The following is a 23,628-nucleotide window of genomic DNA, read 5'->3' on the forward strand; positions in this document are numbered from 1 at the left end:
AAGACTGCTCATATATGGTGCTTAAAGAGTGTGTCTTGAAGCACCAGATCCTCCTTAACCAGCTGACTTTTACACTGAGTGGGTCTGTGTCAGTGGCAGTAGATTTATAGAGGCATGGGTCAAAATTCCTTATTGCTGACCTTGACTGGTTGATCTCAGGGACTTGCCTTTTTTGGAGCAGCGATTTCTCCTTGAACCCATAACAATGGGTAATTAATTGCACTCTGGGAGTTCTCATTTTAAACACTTACCAAAGATCGAAATTAAACCCTATTGAAAAGCTAATAATCTCCCCTTATGGCACCGTCTGTGTTGATCAGTCATGTCTGTAGTTGAGAGGAAATTTGCAGGATAGTGCCGGATGTTGTTGTCCCAGCATGGTGGAGAGCCCCCCCCCCTCCCCCCCCCAAGTTTCTGGCAGCCCCTGGGCTCCTGGGTTGGTGAATTGAAAATTAACTTACTGCAGTTGGCAAGGGATCAAAACTGAGTTTAAAGAGCAGAAGTATTATGGACCTGACATTTTTACAAGGAGCTGCCAGTGCTGTATTAAATGGGTGCCCAGCAGTGCCTAAATGCCTGCCAGACTGGAGTTAGATTGCAAAGAGGTTCCCTACTCGCTTTAATCAAGTGCACAGATTATTTTTGGAAATGCTTTGCAAAGCAGGTAGTGTATGGCAGGACTCTAAGTGAGCTGTGATTTCTGGTGTCATGGTGGCTTTGAACAGGAGCAAAGTGCTGGTAATGAGGCACCACAGTCCCAAATGACCCTGTGTTTTGGATGGGTGGAGGAGGCCCTGCACCAGTATGGATCTTCTGTGTCAATATGCTAATTAAGGGACTTTGCCTTGCTCTGGAAGTCAGTGTGCAAGAGGTACCAAATGTTCCCTCTCCAAACAGATCACCTCATTTAGGCCTGGTAAGGTTTACTGTGCAAACAAGCGCCTGGGCCATTTGCAACATGGGGTTTTTGTCCACATCTGTGGGGCTGCTGTTTATTGTGTGCTGCCAGTGCCTATCACCACCTTCTCCTGCACAGCCTTGGAGAAAGGCATCTTGTATGAGGGTGACTGGTTTCCTCCTGTAAAATCATGGAAGATTTCAGTACAGTGAGATAGTGGAGGTGGATGGAGAATGCTATAGACAAATTGTGTAAAAGCTTCTGAGAGGAGACCCTGACAAGGTGTGGACATCATCCTATTTGCCCCAGGGCTAGTCCCCCTTTGAGCAGAGTGTGAGGTCTGTTGTGTGCAGTACTGCAGAGCTGCCTTTTCCTTAGTCTTTGGAGCCCTTGGTCTTTTCTTTAGGCCAAGACTGACTCTCCTGCTCACTTATTGCCCTTTCCATGCCTAATTCAAAGGCTGGAATAATTTAGGAATCCTGTTTTTGAAAAACCCAGACATGATCTGTGATGAGATCGAAACTGATACCCAGTTGGGCTTATATGTGAGTGGACCAACAGGAGTGTTGTCTTGGACTAGAAAAGGTAAAATGTGCACTGCCTGCAGCACCCAAAGATGCAATACTGCTGCAGCAGGTGTGGGGTGTGCATCCCTGAGACCTGGACCTGTGTCTGATGCCAGGCAGTGCATTTGGAGCAAGTCATGGTGTCAAAGTGACTTGTATCTTCAATTCCAGCTGTAGATGGGGTGGTAGTAGGGAGTTTGACTTGCTCTAGGTGCAGAAGGGTGAGCAAACTGCTGTGAATGAATGAAGGCCGTGCCTCCCCCTCTGCCCTGATGATGGCAGGATCTTACCTCTCTCCACATTGTGTTCTGTATCTCCCAACCATAGTGATGTCTCATGATAGGTTTTTTAATCACAGTATTTTAAGATCCATCCTGTTTGGTCCATCCAGGCAGCTACCACAGGTCCACATCTCCTGAACCTGGATGCAGGAGCATCCTCCTCCTGTGTAACTGTGACCACCTGTCTGCTTTGTTATTGCCCTCCCTGTTCTATATCAGGCATAGTTCTGAGGGGGAGAGGGGGTGTCTCCCTGGACCATTGCTGAGCTCCCATCATCCTGGTTTTGAATTTTTCTACCGCCTCCAGCACCTTGAAACGCTAGGTTTTTATCTTCTCATAAGTCCTTATTCCTCTGCCTTTTTTCCTTGGTCCTACCTGCCAGACCTGCATGCAAACATTGCTGTGGGTCTACCAGGACACACTTCTGTTTTACAGCTTCAAATAAACAGAGGCTTATTCTTCATGCTAGTTGTTCAAATCATCCCAGGTCTACTTTCCCACCACCTGTAGGAAAAGGGTGTCCTTGTGATTGACAGGAATGTGCCTTCCACTGTGTTGTTCATCTTTATTCCTGATCTTTCAGAGGAGTTCAGAGGGGTCACAATTGTGGAGCTGATTAAGAAAGAAGGAAGCACCCTCGGTTTAACCATTTCAGGTGGCACAGACAAAGATGGAAAGCCAAGAGTCTCCAATTTGAGACCAGGAGGACTGGCTGCAAGGTGAGGAATGGAAATGGGGTGCAGAGAGCACAGCAGGAATTGAGAGGACGAATAGTTGCATGTTCCAGCTACTGAATTAATAGAGTTATAATTAAAGTAGTTGGCACCCAGGACCCTTTTTTTCAAGTGCCCCAGAATGAAAAGTTGTTGGTTTAGGAAGTACAACATCTTCTATTTTGAGTTATTTCCTATGCTCTGTGCAATTATGCTCTGAGACTTCGTGTAGGACTGTTTGGGATTCTGTGAAATTAGGCAGCCTTGTCAGGAGAGCTGCATGTTAAAATACATTTTGATCAGGCTAAGTGCTTTAATATTTGTACCTGTTCTGAATACTGAGTGTATAAGTAACATTATTGGCTCAGAAAAGGAATAGGCAAAGAAAGGCTTCAAGAAGCAGGAAAAAGGATAGAGTAATGGAACAATTTTGCAGAAAACAGGCAAAAGGAAAGATGTTTTCTCTTTCTCTGCTAGATTTTTTTTTCAAACAGCTCTTGGTGTGCTTTTCTTTGACTGATTGCTCTACATGAATGGGAACTGAGCAACAGCAGAGAGGTTGTGAGCATGTACACTGCGATTGTTGGTATATGTACAGGTCTGAACACTTGCCACCTGAAAAGATACACGGCTTCAATTTTAGCACTTCCCTCTGATAGCAGACACATGCAATCAGACAGCAGAGATCAGTCCAGCATTGCTTCAGAAAGTCCTACAGTTACCAGCCAGCTGGAGACTTTGTGCTACCAGTGCTTTTAATTTTATTTCTTTGCAGGAGCGACCAGCTGAACGTGGGGGATTACATCAAGTCAGTGAATGGCATTAACCTGACCAAGCTGCGGCATGACGAGATCATCAGCCTGCTGAAGAACGTGGGCGAGAGGGTGGTGCTGGAAGTAGAGTACGAGCTCCCTCCAGCCGGTGGGTGCCTCTTGGACAATGCTGCTCTCTCTTCTTAGCTGGTTTTTGTCCTGGGGTGCAGATGGACTTGCTTGTGCAGAGCTGTCGTGGCCAAGGCAGTGTCTGGGGGCGTTTTGCCGTTGCCTTTATCTGCTCGCATGGGTGGTGGAGGCTGCTGAGCTGTGTGCAGTCAGAGCAGAACACTTTTTCCAGCACAGTGGGTGCCTGTTCATGCGCACTGGCAGGGGATGGCTGATTAGGTCTGTCTTGCCTCAGAGTGACTCGACAGCACAGTCCAATCTGCCTCCTGATGCTGCTTCAACTTCTCTTTTTCCTTTTTGGAGTGTGGCTACAGAAGGTTTAATTCAGTCTTAAACGTGTATTGCCAGATGCCCTTTTCTGAAATGTGGCAAGTGCTGTTAGTCCTCAGGATTCTTTGAAGTGTTACGTGCTTTTAGAAGGGAGACTGAATCAATCTGCTGTCCAACTCAGGGGCCCTAGCAGAAGATGGCAAGCCCAACTGAAAGGGTTTGTGTCCTGTCATGGGAGACTGTATGCTCTCACCCCATTTGTTTTGATGATTGATGTTTCTGGTTAAAACAAATTCCTCGATACAGTTTCTCATTACAGTCTTCCCATTGTGAATACAATCTCCCCAGTTATTACTCATTCATTTACCCAGATCAGTCAGACAGTGATTGGGCAGAAGAAATAGAACAACTAAAAATAAAATTACAGGAAAAACAAAGCAAAGGAAATCTAACATTTTGCCCCAGATAGGAAGATATTTTACACTTCAGAGCTTTGCTGTAGCTGCTGCTTTTAGATGAAAACTACTGAATATAGAAATGACTGTGTAAAACCCAAAAGAGTAAAATCTAATCTGGAATAGATGAATCTGTATCCATCATTCCCCTCACTTCTGCTGTAAATGTTAGTGAGCTTTTGCATACACCTCTGGTACAGCCAGTTGTGGCTCAAGTCTTCCATGTTCTCATGCTCCCTAGAGATGACCACTCTTAACCTTTCTCTATGGTATTCCTTATTCTCTGCTATATTCCTTATCAGAAATCTGATAAACTGTACTTACCAGCTAAGGAGTGGTGCCAGCTCAGTCTATAGCACAGCAATGTGAGATGTCCTCAGCTTTAAATGAGCAGGAAGAGCACACTGAGACAGTGACTTGTTGCCAGTGAGATTATTTGGGCTGTTTATGAATGGTCCAAACAAAGAAACGCTGCAAAATACAGGGAATTGTCAATTATTGCCTGATTCCAATGCATTGTGGGGTTTTATCTGCTGAGGGTTTGTTATTGCTGTGTATGCTCGTCCCCCTCTCTCTGTCTTTTCTTGGGCAAAGAGCAGAAATACAGTGCAATTCAATAGCTTGTGCTTGTGGGTTTGACTTTTTATCCCCACTTCATAATTTCCTGCTTTGAAAGAGGTCTTGCAAGTCCAAGTTTTCAAGCTACTGTGTCGTATCATCTCTTTCATAAATAAACCAAACCCTGTGTTAACACTGGCTTAGGTTTCCCAGCTCCCACTGGTCTTATGAGAGGCTGTCGCAGCACTTCATACTTCAATGCTTAGGACAGAAATAGGATGGCTTCTGAACTCATTTGTGGATACTTCATACCCTTTACTTGGTACTTGAGTATCACCCCTTGGCTGAGAGCCTTCCCGTGCCCTGAGCACTCCCTTCTGGAGTATTTCTAGGCTGTGTCCCTGTTACTTGTCTGTGCACAGCAGTAGGAGCAAAGTGGGGACAGTGTTTGGAGGTTTATTTGGTCTGACTGTAGGTGTCCCCAGGGCTGTCTGCCTGCAGGCAGTACAGTGTCTCCATTGTATGCCTTTTGGGTTAGTTTAAAGTCTGGGCTAAGCCTAATTTGGCTGCAGGCTGCAAGCCCTTAGGTGCTTGGCAGTAAGGATGAATGTAGTCAGTGAGGATAGTGGGGAGATTTGCTTCAAAACTCCCCTCCTGAGCCAAGGAAAATGGCAGTGTGGATGTGTCTAAGGCACCCTTCATCTCCAAGTCAAGTTCTTGGTTTTTTGTCTGATTATCTTTGTGGCCATTCATGGCACTTGGTTTGAAAATTAGGATTTTTCAGAGTGGGCCATGCTGAAATGTTACATGCAGTTCTGGGTGGTGAAGACTGGGAAATTGTCCCATGTTCACTGCAGTAGTGCAATAAATCATTAAATAGTAGGGGACATCAAGGGATGGAAATAATTTCTTTCTTTTTCTCTTTACTTTGCACATTTTGTACAAATAGTGCTGTGTATTTAACATAAAAATACTGAATTGCCCCTAGGATCAGTTTAAAGGATTCACTTAATCTTTTTTAAAATCCAAAATATGAGAGGTAAAGGAAAAAAAACAACTTTATGCACTGAGGATTTGGGATTTTAATTTTCTTTAAGGTCAGCTGGTGACTTGATTCCTTATGCTGCTGCTGTTTTTTTTAATAAGTTTCTATCTGTGGCAGAAGCTTTTGAGAAAAGCTGAATGCATTAAAGCCAGTTGATAAACGAGATGGTTTTACTTGAATGTCAGGGTATTAACCAAGACAAATTTGCAGGGAGATGCACAACACTGAGCTGGTGAAATCATCCTAAAACCTGATAGTTGGGTCTGATAAAAGTTCACATGTCCAGGGTGGGCTCTTTTTGCTTCCAAGCAGGAAAAATAAAATACGGGTTTGGGGCTGGACTTAAATTTCAGTGTTGTTTGGATGAGTTTTGATACTGTTTTGCACTGTGGTTGGAAAAGGTTTATCTGGGGTAACCGGGTCTTTCTCTCTTCCTTTTAGTGCCAGAAAGCAGTGTTGGCATTATTCCCAAGACCATTGAAGTGTCCCTCTACAAGGAAGGCAACAGCTTTGGCTTTGTGCTGAGAGGTTAGTAGCTTCTCCAGTGAAAAGCAGAGGTGGAAAGTGGGAGAAGTAAGAAGGTGAATGACAAAAACCTCAGCTAAGCAGTAAAAGCATGTCCTAGAGAGGATCCCCTGCTGTCTCTAAGGGCTGCTGGCTGCCTAATCTAGGGCAGTCATTTTACTGGCAGGCTGTGTCAGCTGTTATGTGATAAATGTCTCCTTCTCAGCGCTCTCACTCAGACTTTCAAACCTCCAGTGACTTACAGCTTTCCTGGTTTGATTGCAGGGGGAGCCCATGAAGACTGGCACAAGTCCAGGCCACTGGTGCTCACCTACGTGAGGCCGGGTGGCCCTGCAGACAGGTACTGCTCATGTCACACCTCCACAGCTGCCTTCACAGGACAGACCGGCAGCTGTCCCTGCGCTCCTGAACGTGTCCCCTTCTGTCCACCTCTTCTGGTGCCTCCTCGAGGCTTCTCATGCTGGTGGTGTGGAGTGCCAGCAGTGGTGTGGCACTGCGCTGTGCGGGGAGGTGGCCACGGTGCTCCCAGGCTGGCCCAGTGCAGATGTTGTAGTTAAAGACAGAAGCTGCTCTTGCAGAGGCAGCCCCTTCATTAGCCCTGTGCAGCTGAATCGCTGATGCTGTGTTGGAAAGCAGGAGCCAGTCTATCTGTTCTCATGCTGATAATTTAATATGATGGGCCTGGTACTATAAATAACCCAGACTATTGTCCAAGGAATGTTCTTCCATCCTGCAGGATGAGAGTAATTGTCTTCTTAGTATGTGTGTGTGTGTATATGTACACACACATTGGGCACACACAAATAATATATGCTTGTTTATTTACATATAGATAATATAGGTATATAGCAAATTTATCTATATAAATACAGATATTTATAGAAAGATATATAGATTATTTATCTAAATATTAATAAATATATATACATAAAGAAGAAAATTGCCTTTGGCTTCTTACAGGGAAGGGTCCTTGAAAATTGGGGACAGGCTGCTGAGCGTGGATGGGATTCCTCTGCACAGCATGACCCACGCTGATGCCCTCAACATCCTGCGGCAGTGCAGCCAGGAGGCACTTTTCCAGATCGAGTATGATGTGACCATCATGGGTAAGGACAAGATGGTTGTGATGGCACTTTTTTCTCTGACTGCCTGGAAAGTATGTGGGACTGGAGACAGTAATTGAGATACTCAGTTTCAGTGGAAAAATTGCTGAGCAATGTGCTGCCAGCATGGAAGTAGGGGGTGAAGTTCAAAGCTGGCTTCGTTAAATGCATTTGAAATGCCCTTATGCAGTGATGTGTCTTGATAGGAATGACGAGTGGCTTTAGAGGAGAGGGCAAAAGGGGATTTTCTAATGTTGGCAGAGAGGGCACAGGAGAAGTTAGAGCTAAAGGAGGCTGGAGTGCTCTGCCAGCACTGCAAATAGCACTATTAAGTGTGTGCAGAGGAGTGAGCTGCATGCAGGCAGAGACTTGCTGTGGCTTTCGTTATGAACTTTGACCCTGCTTAATTGTGGAGCTATTACTTTTCTTAGAAATGTTACTTCATATCTACTTCTGAAATAAATGAGGGGTGATCAAATTCTTGACCCCAAATAAGAAAGAATTTACTGGAGGGCAGAGGATGAGTATTTCTAAAAAAGCATTTTACACAGTTTTAGAGTTTGGTGGTGTTTTTTTTTTTTTTCCCATTTGATTTTAAGTTTCAAGCCCTGAGAAAGGGTTTATTATTAGCTGCTCTAAAGTTGTTTTGAACTGGCTTTGTGACACACAGCTGTTACTGCAGGGAGTGTTGTTAATGAGTTTAAGGTTACCACAGAATTTGAAGCTGTGCTCATTCTGGAAGCTTGTTGAGCTGTAGTTGATTGTGATGTTTCATATACATCTCCAGACGGGTTTCTGCCTCCCTGGAGCCATGAGCTGGACTAGGTTGGAGTCTTTTCCACAAATCTCACAAACCAGTCCAACATGCCTGAGCCTATGATACAGTGAGGAATAGGAGTCTGTGATACCAGGTTTTTTTCTTATTTGTAAATGTGGAGGAAAATAAAAAAAATCTGAAGCTGAGAGAATTTGATGCTGCATCACCTCTGAGAAAAGAGCTGAGAACACCAGAACTCAGCCAAGCAATGTGCACCAGGATGAGGGAGCTCCTTGTGACAGCCGAGGGCTTTGTGCTTTCTCTTGAGTCTCCTTACCACAAGCTTTCCCCTTCCTTTTGGTAGAAGCTCCAGAAGCATGGGCACAGTGGCTCTCCCCTGGGGGAGTGGCTGCCAGGAGCTGGGCAGTGTGTGCCACACAGACAAGTTCTCCATGGAAGAGCTGGAGGGAAAAGCTGATGCCTCGGCACTTGCCTGCACACTGCCTGCCTTCTGCCACACCACAGCAGCAGCTTCTCTTTGGAAACTGGCTACTGCTCATGATAAAGAGGAAACACTTAAACCATGAGAAACAGAAACTACCCCAAACCTATTTCCTTCCTTTCTATGATTTTTTTGGGGATAACTGAAGGGATAGAAGGGGTATCCATTCCTCTCCTTGCAGGCTGCTTCAGGGACAGGGGCAAATGGAGGTAAGGAGGGATTTTGCATGGAGCTGTCAAGTCTGAACAACAGTAAACAATTAATTGTGCATGGGAAATGGGTCTTTTGGGGGGGTTTATTGTTTTTGCAGTCCATGGAGTCTATGTTGCAGAAAGCTGCTTGTTTTAAAACCTGACTTGAAGGTGAATAGCCATGAAGGTGATTCGGTGTTTCGGTGTTTCTTGAATTAGAGATGAAACTCTCTTATCTAGGTGAATCTCTCACCTAAGACTGGAAGGGTTGAGTGAACATGGAGGAACATCAGGGTTTTATGTAGTGACTCTCCATCTTGTGTTGCTAATCTGTGGACAAGAACTCGATATTTTGCAAAAATGTAAAACCTGCCTCTTTCTTACATAATTTCTGCCTAGAGAGTGTTCTCTGCAACCCTGTATAGAAATACCCTGCTTTCTTTTGAGGCAAGATGATACAGAACATGTAGCTTACAACAATCTCTGCAGACATTTTTGCCAGGCAGCAGCTAACAATTGCAGTGGGAGATGAGTACATTGTCCCCAGTTCACAGCTATTACAACCCTTGGAAAATTATGAAGGAAGGGAAGAGCTGGTGCTGAAAGTGGTCTGGTGATATTTTCAGCCTGAAAGAAGGACTCTTAATTCCCATTTTGAAAACCTGGTGAAGGAACTGGGGACACCACAATGAAGTGTTGCTTGTCCTGTTCATCCTCAGGAAAATAGAGGTTTTTATGTGGTGCTCACTCTCTGCTGCAGCTGTATGTGCTAGGGTGGTGTGGGCTGATCCTTGAGGAGAGAAAATTGTTTTTCTGCATCTGTCGTTGGTGAGAGACCAGGTTTGCTGTGGGGGAGCATTGAATCATGGCATTCCCCAGCTGTCTCTGTGATTTTCCAGCCAAAATTGTGCACTGGGGATGATCTGCACGGGGCCAGCCCTGCTCTTGGTGTGAGGGATGTGGCAGCTGCCTCCCATTGCCACCGAGTATCCCCTGCCTGTTGGGATTTCACCAGGGAGGCCAGCGATGGGACCATGGCAGCCTTTTTGTCAGGTTGGCTGAGATTTCTCAAGGCCACTGAAGGAATTAAAATAATCTGCTATTTCCATTTAAAAGGAATGCCAACTGGGCATGGATCCTCCTGGGACATTGGGAAAATCTCTGCCCTTTGCTGATGCCAGATGATCTTTGCAATGAACAGATGCTTTCCCATGGCTGCACTTTATCTTATGGGCCTTTTAAAAAACAGGGGAGAGTGGAAAAAAAAATCACCTCAAATAAACTGACCAGCCAGAAAATGGTGTTTGAGTAGTTACTTTGTAAATAATCTGTATGTGCCATGTACCAGGATTTGGGCTGCAAGCCTTTGGGGTTGACTCATGAAGGAGGGAAGGTCGCTGCCAGAGATGATGGATGAGCAAAGCAGTTTGCTGTGTCTTTTTCCTCCTCTCCCTTCCCCTGGCTGCCCCTCCACTCACTCAGTTTTAGGCTGAAGTTTTTTTAAACCTGTGGAGCTCTCCTGCTGATGGAGTGGAGGGCTGGTAGTCACAAATGGGTGACTTGTGTCTGCTGAGAAGTGGCAGGGGTTAGAGCCTGAAGAGGGGCCCAGGAAGTCAAATCCCTGTGCCTGTAAAGCTGCAGGGGACAAGAGCTGCTGGGCTGTGTCAGGAAGGGGGCAGCTCCCCAGTTTCATTCTTCTAGGAGTGTTTGGTTTATTTTGTTTGCATTTTCAAGGGAGGTCTCTTTCTCCTTTTCCCTTCTTCTCATTTTCCCTTTCCTTTTCCTTTTCCCTTCCCTCCTCTCTCCCAAAGTGCATTACAGCAGGAAAAATCCATCCCTACCATTACACTTGGCTTATTCCCCAAGCAATTGCACTTTCCAGGCTGCTTACAAGTCATTCCTCCTCAGAGGGGTGAGCAAAGCCAAGTGAGGCTCAGAAACCTAGTGCAGCACCCCCACAGTACTTCCTTAAAAAGAAGCTACTGAGAGAAAGGTCTTCTAGAAAACACCTGCCAACCCCCTGTTTTGAGTAGTGGGGTGATCGACTTCCCCATATCTTCAGCACTGGAGTGAGTGAGAATGTGGATCAGGCTCTGTTTCCCTTGTATCCATCACAATATTGCTGAGTACCCTGCAAGTGTATGGGTGTGAGCAGGTGTTGCACAACCCTTTATGTCCTCCTGGGAGGTTGCAGCTGTGCATGATGGTGCAGAAACACCTCCTGGTGCCAGTGCAACAATGCCAATTGACTTCTCACAGTAAAGTTAATGCATGGCCAGCTCTGTCTCTTTCGTGTTTCTTATAAAATTAACTTGGGTGTAATAGCTCCATGTTAACCACACCTCCCAAATATTGCTGGATTGCTGACTCCTGACCTTTGATTTGAGACAAATCTTCTCCTGGAATAATTAATAGAGTCTTGGCTGGTATTTCCTCAATAAATGCCTCTATTAAATGGATTTGGAGCAATTCTTATCTGTGATGGAGAATTAAAAGCGGCAGCGAGGTGGCCCATACTGTATGTGGCAAGAGAAGTGACCATGGGCTGGAGGTGGGACTGTGGTTTCCTACAATCTTACTAATAACCCTGGTCCTGAGGCTCTAGCTTCCTACCATTGTGCTGAGACCTCCCTGGGAAGCACCTGGCAAAGCTGGGAGCCTGGACGCTAGGTAAACTGGAGATGAGTGGGTATTATCCTTGCAAAAAAAGGTCCAGTGGTCCAGCAAGCTCTTTTTTATTTTCTTTATCTTCTTCCAGCTGAAGAGCTAGAGGGATATAAATCCATGTCCCTTTTCATATGATGTGTGCTGGACATATACAGGCTGCAAGACTGACATATACCTGGTGTTTGCTGTTGAAAGAGATCCTCAGTCTCTTGGTGCTTCCTGTGCTGACAAATTCTTAAGTGCACCTTCTGCAAGCTTAGCTGGGTGCTTTGTGTATTTTCTGATTAAACTGGGACTGTGCTTTTTACCAGGGCCTGCTGATCTCCCCTGTGGTCCTTTTCATCAGAGAATAAACAGTGTTTTATGTGAAGCCTGCATAACCTTTAATGTGGCTTGTTCCTCCTGCTTCTCCTCTGTGAAAAATGGCACTGTGAGTAGACCAGAGCCTGAACTTCCCTTGGCTGATCCCCAGGGGGAATTTCCAAGGTAAATTTCTGTCTCCAGAGACTCAGTGTCTTCAGCAAATCTCAGAAAAGACCTTGCTGCAGCTTAGCTTCCCAGATCTGCATTAATGCTCCCATTTATCAGAGAGCAAGAATGAGCCATGCATCAGGTTTGGAGCCAAGTAGCATCAGCATTTTTAGTGGAGCATATCTTTGGAAGGGAAAAGCCTTACTATGAATAATTAAGGACTGAGGAGGCATCAGGTGCTCAGAGGGCTCTGCTGGCCTTTCCTTCAAAGTGGATGGCTGAGTCTTCACGAGTGCTTTTATGGGAGCTGTCACCTACACATGGTGGGTGCCAGTTATTGGATGTCTGATGGTGATAACACATTTGTGAATCCCACCTCTTTGTGATGGCTTTAGGTAATCTGGAAGCAAATGTGTGTAACTGCTGGAGGGAGTTTCTGTCTAATCAGCCAGAAACACAGGCTTGCTTTGTCCTCCCCCTTCCTCAGAAGAGATGGATAGGTTTGGTGCAGGCTTATGCTAACAGGTGCAATTTTGTAGGAGTTTCATAGTCTCACAGCCTCTATTAAGCTGAGTTGCCCCTGTATTGTCTGATGGGAGAAGAGGCTGTTGTGAGGAGGGGGTTGGCAGTGCTGTGTCTGCTCCTTCTGTCACACTGGAGGAGCTCAAACAAGGAGCTGAGGTGGAATTTTGAAACTGGTGCTGAAGCAAAGAGGAGTTGACTGCTTGTAATCAGCTACAAGAAATCATTCAGAAAGTGGGATCCTGTATTCTTGTGCCTTTTTTTTTTTTTGATTGGGAGAAAAACAGTAACAGAGATGTCCTTATGATCTTCCCTTTTTTTGCTTGTAATACCATTGATGTGATTGTTGCAAAGCCTCTGAGCAATCTATTCTTCAATATTGCTATTTAATCCAAAGTAAGGAAAGAGGAGAGTTCTTCCCATGAGTGATTTGTTGTTATACTCTTCATTATCATGTAGATTTTGTGCAGAGGCAGTTTTGCTTCTTGAGTGTTCTTCTTTGTTAAGTCACCATGTGACATGGACCATAAATGTCCAAGATTTGCTGCTTCACATGGCAAGTCAGCACTGTGGGCCAACAGAAAAGAGATGGAAAAGGCTGTATGAGAAGTGTCTTCAGGTGTTCTCTTGTTTTGCAGATACTGTAGCAAACGCTTCTGGTCCTTTACTAGTTGAAATAGCAAAGACTCCAGGGTCTACGCTGGGAATCACACTGACCACAGCCATGCACCGGAGCAAGCAGGTCATTGTCATCGACAAGATCAAGCCAGCCAGTGTGGTGGACAGGTACAGATCTGATCAGGCTGCTCCTAGCTCTGCTTCTCCTTTCTCTGCTTTTCCTTTCTCTGATGCTTTTTTGTCCCCTTGTGACTTATAAGCCAGTCTTCTCAGTCTTGGCTTGAAATCTTCATGTCCACATGTTGTTAGCACTGTGCTGTAAATATCTGACCCACCAGCAATGGACACTCCTCACCAGGAATGCAGGTAACAGTGCATGTGAAAGCTGGACTTTAAAAACTTCAGGTCTGACTGCCCTGGAATTGTGAAATGGCTAAAGGCTATTATGGAGACTTCTGGCTGGAGCCTTTTCCTGATGGACAAGGCAGGAAAGCCTTTGTGAGGGGATGTACAGACAGGGCTGTGTAGTGCTAGCTGTGCTCAGTCATGTTGCTGAGCTGAACTCCTGGCTCCCAGGGTTTAACTGCACTGCTGGGCAAGCCCTTAGCCATCCAGACTGCCTTTGAGAGGGCACTCTTACAAACTTAAAAGATTTTTTGCCAAGTCACCAACAGCACTGACTCAAACATGAATGTGTTGGTTTGCCATGGCCTGGTTTTTGGTAGTGGTGAGGGGTCACAGGGGTGACTTCTGTGAGAAGCTGCTGGAAACTTCCACCATGTCCAGCAAAGCCAGTCTCTGATGGCTCTGAAGATGGACATGCTGCTGGCCAAAACTGGGCCAATTAGAGAAGTTGGTAATATCTCTGTGAAACATTTTTAAGAAGAAAGTCAAAAGAAAGTGTCATGTGCAGTGTTAATTCCAGCTAGAGAAGAGGAGGAGGTGAGAACACCTGAGGGAAACAACATGGAGACACCATGGTCAATGGGGAAGGAGGGGCAGGAGGTGAACCAGGGGCGAGGGCTGGGATTCCTCTGCAGGCTGTGGTGAGACCATGGGGAGGTAGCTGTGCCCCTGCAGCCCCTGGGGATCCATGGGGGATGCAGAGATCCACCCCCAGCCCCTGGGGATCCATGGGGGATGCAGAGATCCACCCCCAGCCCCTGGGGATCCATGGGGGATGCAGAGATCCACCCCCAGCCCCTGGGGATCCATGGGGATGCAGAGATCCACCCCCAGCCCCTGGGAAGGTGCCCATGCCAGAGCAGGTGGATGCCTGCAGGAGGCTGTGATCCAGTGGGAGACCCAGTGGAGAGAGGGGCCCTGGTCCCGGGCTGGAGCAGCCTGGCCCTGGGGGACTGCACCCCTGGAAGAGTGACCCACACCACAGCAGTTCTGGGAGGACTGTCTGCCCCTGGGAGGGGATCACCCTTGCAGCAGTTTTGGGAGGGCTGCTGCTCGTGAGATTGGACCCACACTGGAGAAGTTCACGCAGAACTGTCTCCCGTGGGAGGGACCCCATGGTCCCACCGGGGATTGACTCCTCTCCCTGGGCAGTGGAAGAAAACCTCAGTGATGAACTGACCAAAACCCCCATTACCCTGTCTTCCTGCACTATTGGTGGGAGGGAGGGAGGCAGGGGCTGGGGGGGAGAAAAGATGTTTTAAGGGCTTATTTTACTTTTTGTTATTCTCCTCTGATTTTTGTAGTAATAAACTCATTTTGTACCTTGAAGTTGAGCCTATTTTGCCCTTGGAGTGTTTTTTCCTGGTCCTTATCTCAGCTCATGAACCCTTTGTTTAATTATTTTTTTCTCTCCTCTGCCCAGCTGTGAAGGGGAGGGCGAGTGAGTGACTGTCATGCGTGTCTGGTGTTGGGCCAGTGTCAAACCATGACAACCATCCTAGTTGGGTAATGCTTGAACCTGAGATTCAAATTGGAATGGAAAAAACTATATATGAAAAGAAGTTAACAAGAATTTGAACAATAATTTGCTGTTGAATTTTGTCTGTGTTCTCCTTACTGTGAGGATGTGGATTTTGGCTGTGTGTGGAATTACCTCTCCTGCTGTTTCCTTTGCAGATGTGGTGCATTGCACGTTGGTGACCACATTCTCTCCATTGATGGCACAAGCACAGAGCACTGCTCCTTATTAGAGGCAACTCAGCTTTTAGCTGCCACTTCTGAGAACGTCAAGCTGGAGATATTACCTGTGCACCAAAGCAGGCTGCCTTTGAAGCCTCCAGAAACAGGTGTGTCTTCTGTGCCTACACTGTTGGTCACCCTCAAAACTCACTTTAGGTCCCTATAAGGGGTTCTAGCTTTTGAGTGCAACAGATTCCAAAGAGAGACATCTGTAGAGGGGGAAAAAATGGATGTTTTGATGAAATGTATGTGATTAGATGATGTTCTTCAAGGATGCAAAAAGGAAAAAGAGGCAACATCTGAACATCTGTGCTTGAATACGCAAACTGGAGATGGGAATCCCAGGGTTTTGCAGCGCAGAGTGCTGTGCAAGTCACTTCCTTAGTGCCTCAGATAAGAGACTTTAATCGAGAGGGAAGAAAGCAACCTTGCTGCTGGCAAATACATTTCCAAGCTCAGTTTTTATTTGCTAATGGCTGGTAAGGCTTTGTAAAGGATCTATTCAGTACCTGGACAGAGTCCTGATGCACTTCCAAAGCTGGAATGCAAGTGTTCATCTTTCAGACCAGCCTGCTTGAGAGGCAGCTGTGTCTGGGCAGCCCAGGGTAGAGTGACTCTGTCTGTAACTGTGGTTTCCACCACCCACACAAAAGAAATACCAAGGCAGTAAATTCTGGCTCCAGTAAGATCAAGCACAAAAGATCTGTAAATGTCACTAGGAATTCACCCTTGTGAGCATTCTTGTTGCCCACCTTTAGTTCCTCCTTCCACATGAGAAGCTGTCTCAGGCTGTCCTATAAATTTCATTGTGACCATGGCCTCAGTATTAGTACATTTGTTGCAGCTCTTGCCTGCAGTTTTGTTACAGTCTGTACTGGCAGTCTTGTAATTCAGGTGTTCTGGGTGTGACTGTTCAGTACCAGTCCCTTTTTCCACCGTTTTCAATTACTTATCTCTCAGGGACATTCATTTTAATAATATTGATGCAGAGTACCCCAGGACACAGCTGCTCTTTCCACTCTCTTCTAGGGTGGTTTGGGGAAAGGAAGACAGTATCTTACGGCCTTCTGTAAACTGTTACAGTGAAACCTAAAACCTGAAAACATCTCCATGTCTAGAAATAAATCCCTTACATGTCCAGTCCAATTTGTGCAGAATTGAAGCTGTTTAACAAAGTGAATGGATGACTTGACCTTTGTGCTCAAGAAAAAATGGAAAGCTATAATCCTTTTTCTATGGCTGTTAAAATGAAGTATTCTCCTCCTTCCATTAGTGCCCTGCTCCTAATCTTCTTGAGAATATGTGCATTGTGCAGCTGCTCAGGAGAAGGAGGCTCTGTGGAAGGACAGCTCAGTGTGATCAGAGCCTGTTTACCCAAACCCTCGGTTTGCTGTGGCAGAAATACAGAACATAAACTTGGGACAATAATTGCAACACATAAATGTGAAGTCTCAGGGATGTAACATTTGTTCCCACTTTTAATTAAACTCTTTAACACATGAAGGATCATAGGGAAGGATGTTGTGCCAACTCCACAGGCTGCTCTTTCTAAGTTTAGCAAACAGGAAGAGTGAGGAAACATGGACCCTGCAAAAACAAACTCTTGTGGTTGGCAAGAGAGTGGAGCCCAGGGCAAGAAGCTGAGGAGAGGATATGATGCAGATCCATCCTTGTTCAGCACTTGCATTACTGAGTCCTTTCAGCCTGTGCCTGTGTTTGCCCTTACATTTTTTTTAAAGTGTCTTCTTGTGCAATCAGTATCTGGTTGGAGGAGGTGAAGAGGTATCTGAAGCTGGATCAGTGGCCATGCAAAAATATGGCCTAATGCTGAAGCATGGGATTTGTCAAACTGAGTTGGATTTCTCTGTGGTTCTGGGGGAATGTGGAGAGTTTGTAGGAGGATTATGCCCTGCTCACAGGATCAATGGGGGCAGATGGTGCCCAGGAGCAGTGCTGGGATGGATGGCTTTCCTCCGGCAGGGATGATGTGTAAAGGATGGGAGAGGGCTGTTGTAGGGTTTTTTCACAGAATTGTCCTACTCTTCCCCAATTTGCTGACAGCTGAGTTTCAAAGCCACATTTTTTCTGTTGTCAATGTAAGCTAAGAATTAATAGACAAATAGGAGAGTTTTAGTTGTTATAAGTGGATTAAATTATTTTGTATATATGCCCGTAAGCTCTGTCCCTCATGTTCAAAGTGCTTAATGTTATTAAGAACTTTTCTTTTTTTCTAGATATAGCTAATTTGATCGTTGTTTTTAAAAGCTGCCTAGCTCAAAATTTACTTTTGAAAATACACAGAATAGAAACCCCAGAGCTGGAAGTGTATTTTTGAAAGCTTGATAGAATAAGTGCTAAACTCAATAAATATTTAGCAAACACTAAGAATAATCATTATATTGTCTGGAAAATCTGACCTAAATTATTTAATGCCTGTGATGCACACACGGAAAATAGATTTCTGCTGTTCAAGGCACTAACAGATGACCTTTAGAGGAGATCTGTGGATGGACTAAGTAAACAAAATAAGTCCCTCTCCCAGGTTTGCACCCTCAAAAGGTTCTGGTAGTGCCAGTGCTGGTGGCATTTCTGCCTGCTCAGAGGACCCAGAGGCAGGAGGAAATGTCATCCTGGGAAGGTGCTGACCTGTCAGTGCAAATGACTGTGAGATAAAGAACCCTGAGATAACGTGTGGCTGCAGTGATGCTCTGCTGTGGGATGCTTAGCTGAATAAAAAAGCTTGAACTTTCTTGTTAGCCAGAAATTTCTCTTGGAGGAAAAGTGCTCCAGGCAGCATGGTGCAGAGATGTGGGATAGAACACCTGGTGTTGGGCAAGGAAAACCAAATTGACTCTGTGCTGCCCAGGGACAAAAGGAGCATTAGTGAGAACAGACAAGGGACCTGTGCCTGGGGACTGTTTGAGGCACTTCAGAAGAGACTTGTGGCTTTGTGACTTGGTGTTGCAAAGCTGCAGTTCCTAGGCAGGGGATTTCCAGTATCACACTGCAACACATTCTGCCAGCATGTGCTGGGGTAAGGGTTGAAGTTAAAGTGGTGGTGTGCCCTTGAGCAGGCTCTGCCATGTTGGTGGTATGCTTTTGTTTCCTGTTTGCCACAGCACTGGCATATTTCCTGTGCTGGTGGCCTCCTTAATTGGCTATAAGCAGTGGTGCATAAACCCCCTTTTGTTGTGGTGAACTGGAGGTGGGTCTCTGCTACTCCTGTCTTTCATCCATGTGTGCATTCCTGTGCGAGAGCAGCTGCTAAACAAATGCTGAAGCCAAGCAAAGTGCTCACAGCACATGGGGAAGGCGTTGAGCCTTGTCACAGGGAGGGCAGCTGTGGCAGCAAGGTAGGCAACAGCACAAGGAGCCTTCCCTGGTGCTGTTGGAGAGTACTGGCTGGATGGAACTTCTGCACGTCACACAACAGACTGCAAATGATAATGACATATGTGCACTGCCAGCATGGCTGAGTCAGGCTGCTGGCACAGGATGTGGAGTTTTTTGTGGGAAAGGGGTGGATTTCTGCCACTTTGCATCAAGTGTCATGAGGTTACGTGGGGTTGTGTTTTTGCTGCTGATGCTTGATATGCTGTGGTTGGGTCCTGACTTGCTCAGAGTCAGTATAAAGCTCTTTTCTACAATCTCCTGGGTTATGGTTCTTACTTTTTCTTTCTCTCCTTTCTCCTTCCTGCCTGTGGCGATTTCTGCTCCCCTGGATGCCATCAGTCAAAGTGCAGAAGAGTGACCACCACCACTGCTGGGACCCCTGTGTCAACTACTGTCACACCCACCACCCCGGACACTGCAAAACACCCACTTGGAACCAGACATCTGGACAGGATTACTGCAAATGTAACCTCACTGCATGGCATTGCCCTCATCCTGCCTGTGCTCATTCTTGTGCCCCTCCATTTCCTTAATATTCAGGTCCATAGGGTGGCTTGTCACTTGTTTCCTCCTCAGTCATCTGGTTCTGCTTCCATAGCCCAGTGCTGAGTTACAAAATCAGTATCTGCAGCCCAGCACACACAGATCTGGTAACTGGGATAAGAGCAGTGTGCTGGACAGACCCATGCACCCATGGGTCTATCCCCTCTAACCCCCTGTTCCCGTGCCTGGTTTCATACAGCAAAAATGAGTTGCTGTGGGACAGGGAAAGATGTCTGGTATGGAGTAGCAATGTGATACAGCAACACATCCAGCTCAGATCCTAATGCCAAACAGCTTGTTAACAGCAGGCTTATGACTACTTCAAAATCTGTAGATGCATTTCTTGTCAGGAGTGGGCTCTGTGCTGCCCCAGGTTTCTTATCTTGTGGCAGTAACATAGGGAAGAGGACACATTGCACTGTGTCCAATCTGTAGGAAGCAAACATTCCTTGGGTCTTGAGCCCTGGAGTTGGAAAGGAGGAGCTGCTCCAAACCCGTGAAGAGTTTGGTGACCCTGTTAGTGAGTGAACCCACTGCTGTAGCCCCCTGTGCACACCCCTAAGATGCTCTGTGTTTCCCCAGCTCTGGTGGCTGCCAACTTCTCGTCTCCCACCATGAACGCACAGGGATTCCCGTGCCAGAACTCGAACACGCTACCTCGCAGCTCCCACCCCATGAGCCCCCGCACCACCATGCTGAGGAGAAGGCAGAAGAAGAAGGAGCACAAGAGCTCACGTAAGAGCACTCTTGGGCCAGGCTGGGTTGGAGGGGGCATGCACACTTGCCTTGCCGTCCTTGTTGTCGACTGTTAGCCAGGGTTCAACCACTCGTCTCAGCACTGTCAGTGCCTCCCTTCTCCCTGGTCACTGTCCCCTCCAGCACCAGACCAAGGTCTGGAACCAGGCTGTTACATTGACCATGGCTGCCCTGACCTTCTGCCCCTCTCATCCTCTCAGTGTCGCTGGCCTCCAGCACGGTGGGTCCTGGCGGGCAGATAGTCCACACGGAGACAACGGAGGTGGTCCTCAGGGGAGACCCTTTGAATGGCTTCGGACTTCAGCTCCAGGGAGGCATCTTTGCTACTGAAACTCTGTCTTCCCCGCCTCTCGTCCGTTTTATTGAGCCTGACAGCCCGGCAGAGAGGTTAGAGACCTTGCCCTTGGATGCTGATGGTGCTGCTACTGAACATTTCATGGTTTGGTTTGTTTTCTCTCCTCAGAGGCTCATTTAGATATTTACTATCATCCTTGTAATATCTCCCATTCTTCACTGGGCATGGTTTACTGTCACTGCCATTTCTGCACTCGTCGGCTGACCGCGGCCTCCCTCGCACCCCAGGTGAACGTCTTGGCACCAGGCTGCGGCTGGTCTGGGAGGAGGAGGAAGGGAGTGTGTGTCTGTGTGAGAGTGCCATTCCCATTCCCTTTCTTTGTTTTTTTTTTTTTTAATTTGTCTTTGAAAGGTAAATCTTTTGTATAGGTGCAAAAAGGGAAAGGTCTAAATAAGTGGCCCCTGCAAAATGTTCTATGACTGATTTCAGTGTAGCAGAGCCCAGCTATATAAACTGGCCATAAAGACAAGGCTTTGAATCACAGAGATAGGGCTCTGGTTGAGGAGCAGGTAGGTGCTGCAGTTAAGCCCTGCTTTTGGCTACATAATGCTGGGAAAAGTGCAGAAGGCAGGAACAGCATTAACTGCTCCCTATCATCCCTAAGGACACTGGGAGCAGTGCCTCCTCCAGTGATGGAGCCTCAGCCCTGGAGTTCAGCTGCTCCCAATACCCTTGCTGGCTGGATTTAGAGTCTGCTTAAGTGTCTGTGCACTACAGTCTAGATGTCTTCTAGTAAGGCTTTTGTTACTAAACAGGTCAAGTCCTAGCATGGCATGATCTCTTGAGGGGTTTAAAAGAGAGCTGATTTCATTAGGCTGGAACTTAATGTCCCTGTGCTCGTTTCTCTTCCCACCTGTGATTACCACTGTGGTCTGTCTTCTCTAAGGTTGCCAAAGGTGCAGCAATGTGGCAGTACTCAGTGCCTGCCTGTAGACCCTTTCTTGTAGAAGTCTCTGATGGCCCCATCAGCATGTGCTGAAGGTTTGGTGTCTCCAAACCAGTCCAGAAAAAAAGCGCACAGGGAAGTTGTAGATTTGTATCTGGGAAAGCATCTGCAAAATGAAATTAAAGTCTTGCTGTGCAGATCAGTCTCTGTGTCACAGCCTCTCTGGTCAGTCAGTGCAGAGGCAAGGTGGAACAGGAGTACCTGCTGCTTGCTCCCACCTGTCTGTGGGAGGACACACAAGGGGCTGGCACAGGAGGAAGAGCTGTCTTGATGCAAGTTAGGAGAGATTTCAAAAGCCTGTTATGCCTTTTGTTTGTTTGATTGTTTCCAAACAGGGTTTAAAAATTAAGGTGATGGCGTTACGGGTTTTTTTATCCTCTATTGTGGGCGAACTTGGCTCATGTTGCAAAGCACCAAACTCCTTTTATAAATCAAGGAACAACAAAGCCTGTTGTCCCAGGGGATGAGGGAGATGTGCTGAAATCTGCCTGGCTTTGCTTTATCCTCTTCTCAAGCCTGGAGGAAAAGCAGTGACTGACGGTGCAGCCTTTCCTGGCTCTGATGTGTCCCACACGCTGCTCGCCCTTGCGCTGCCCACCCCGCAGCATTCATGCTCTTCTGGCTGCTGCTTTCTGGAGACTGGGAGAAATCCTCTCTGCATTTGCAGCCTGGATTTGATTTGGGGATTAAATCTCTGCTGTGTATTTCGTTCTTTCCTAAACCATACTGCTCTTCCTAGCTGGCAGGAAAACGCTGTCTTTCCTCCCCATCTTAAAGAGATAAGTGCATTGCATTTGCAGTGAAGTGAAAGAGGCAGTTTTATGTCTTCATTTCACTCTTTTTTTCTTGCTATTTCACAGAGCTCTTTGCTCCATCATTCAAGATACCTTATTTCCTGCTCTTCAGAGTTCTGCTGTAGCTGCAGCCCAAGACATTACAGCCCTTTTCATCCCCTTGACCAGGCTGGGCTCCCAGCTGAGGCTGGGCTGTTCTCTTTCTTGTGCTGCAGTTTTTGCTCTTTGCCAAAAAGATGAGCCCTGGGGATACAGGGATCAGGTTTAGCAGCCTGGATCTGGGTGTTCACACACTCTGCAAAACCTGTGGATCTGAACGTGCTGTTGTACAAGTGCATGATCCACACTGGCTTAGTCCATGTGGATTGTTGTGGAGGAGCTGCCTCTGGGGGTGCCCAGCAAGTGTGAGTACTACCAGGGAAGAGCATGGCATTACCCTCTTCTCAGGGATGTTGGACTGCCTCACATTTATTTTCTTCTTTGTGCTAGCTTGTGGCAAGTTATTTGATGCAAAAATTCTCACCTGTCTGACTTGTTATTTATTTTACTGCAAATAGCCTCTAATAGACCTCCCTCCCCACCTGTTGTTTTGTTTCCAGGGTGCGTGATGAAGCCTTTGGGTTCTGAATGAGACAGTGATTCAGCCCCCATTATCAGCATAGAGGGTGGGAGGGGAAGAAGCCTGACATCCCCTCTTGGCTGCCTTGAAGCACACAGATTTTGGTGTCCTTCCTCTCCCATCTGTCATTGGCAGCAGAGGGAGAGTATCTGACATCTCCATCCCGGTATCCAAAATCAATGCTTCCTGCTGAGCTACATGTTTTCTAGCTCTGCTCAGACACAGTTGTTTGATCGTTGTGTTTCTGCCTTTTGGGTATGAATAGTTTGCAAATGCAAAGTTTAGCAGCTGGCTGAAGCCATCAGCAGAGCTTTGATCCATTAGGGGCTGAGACCCACCCACCAGTGTGCAGGCACAGATGTGCACACACACGGAGGTATGTACATCTCACCTGTGTAGGTCAGCCCAGGGACATTTAAGGGCACAGTGGATGAGTTTCTGCATCCAGCAGTGTGGCCATGGTCACAGCTGCTCCCCCCACAGCTGGAGTGACCATGCAGATGTGGATGATGCTGAGTGAACTCTTCAGTGTATATCCTGCCCAAGGCTTTAATATGTGCTGCTCTGTATCAAACAAGACATCTCCGCTGCTCTGTTGCTGTCTTTAAACCCAAGGAATGAGTCACAGCAAAATGCAGATCTGTTCTGCCCCAGGGAGATATTCCCATCATGGACTCCAACACATCACAGGGCTGTCTTTCACTTCAGGAGATGTCTGTACTCCTGTTCTTTCTAATTCTAAGACACTTCTGCCCCCATAGTCTGAAAGCACTTTTTAGGTGCTGATGTTAGACTGAGTGTCTCTGAGACAAATCCTTCTCTTTGGAAAAACTGTCTGAAGATTCTCGTAGAATCCTATGGCAGAGCCAAGGAGAGCTCTGCAAGACCCTTGGCTCCCCAGGCTCCACTCCCAGTGTGAGCACACATAACAGCTGGAGATGGATGTCTCTGGAATGACTCTGAAGGGCTAACAAGACATGTCAGGCCTCCTTG

The 23,628-nt window shown here is 46.6% G+C and overlaps 1 protein-coding gene across 1 annotated transcript in view; it reads left to right on the forward strand.

Annotated features, from left to right (window-relative positions):
• The window catches only part of GRIP2 (glutamate receptor interacting protein 2), a 257,911-nt gene that overhangs the window by 198,708 nt on the left and 35,575 nt on the right, over window positions 1–23,628 (forward strand). Inside the window, exons 3-12 of the mRNA XM_062500422.1 lie at window positions 2,330–2,465; window positions 3,235–3,380; window positions 6,170–6,256; window positions 6,518–6,593; window positions 7,214–7,359; window positions 13,105–13,252; window positions 15,167–15,336; window positions 18,962–19,087; window positions 19,748–19,900; window positions 20,122–20,308. Of these exons, the coding sequence (XP_062356406.1) occupies window positions 2,330–2,465; window positions 3,235–3,380; window positions 6,170–6,256; window positions 6,518–6,593; window positions 7,214–7,359; window positions 13,105–13,252; window positions 15,167–15,336; window positions 18,962–19,087; window positions 19,748–19,900; window positions 20,122–20,308 (1,375 nt within the window). The remainder of the gene's footprint in view (window positions 1–2,329; window positions 2,466–3,234; window positions 3,381–6,169; window positions 6,257–6,517; window positions 6,594–7,213; window positions 7,360–13,104; window positions 13,253–15,166; window positions 15,337–18,961; window positions 19,088–19,747; window positions 19,901–20,121; window positions 20,309–23,628) is intronic.

The sequence above is a fragment of the Cinclus cinclus genome, chromosome 12 (assembly GCF_963662255.1).
Source record: "Cinclus cinclus chromosome 12, bCinCin1.1, whole genome shotgun sequence".
Classification (NCBI taxonomy): Eukaryota; Metazoa; Chordata; class Aves; order Passeriformes; family Cinclidae; genus Cinclus; species Cinclus cinclus.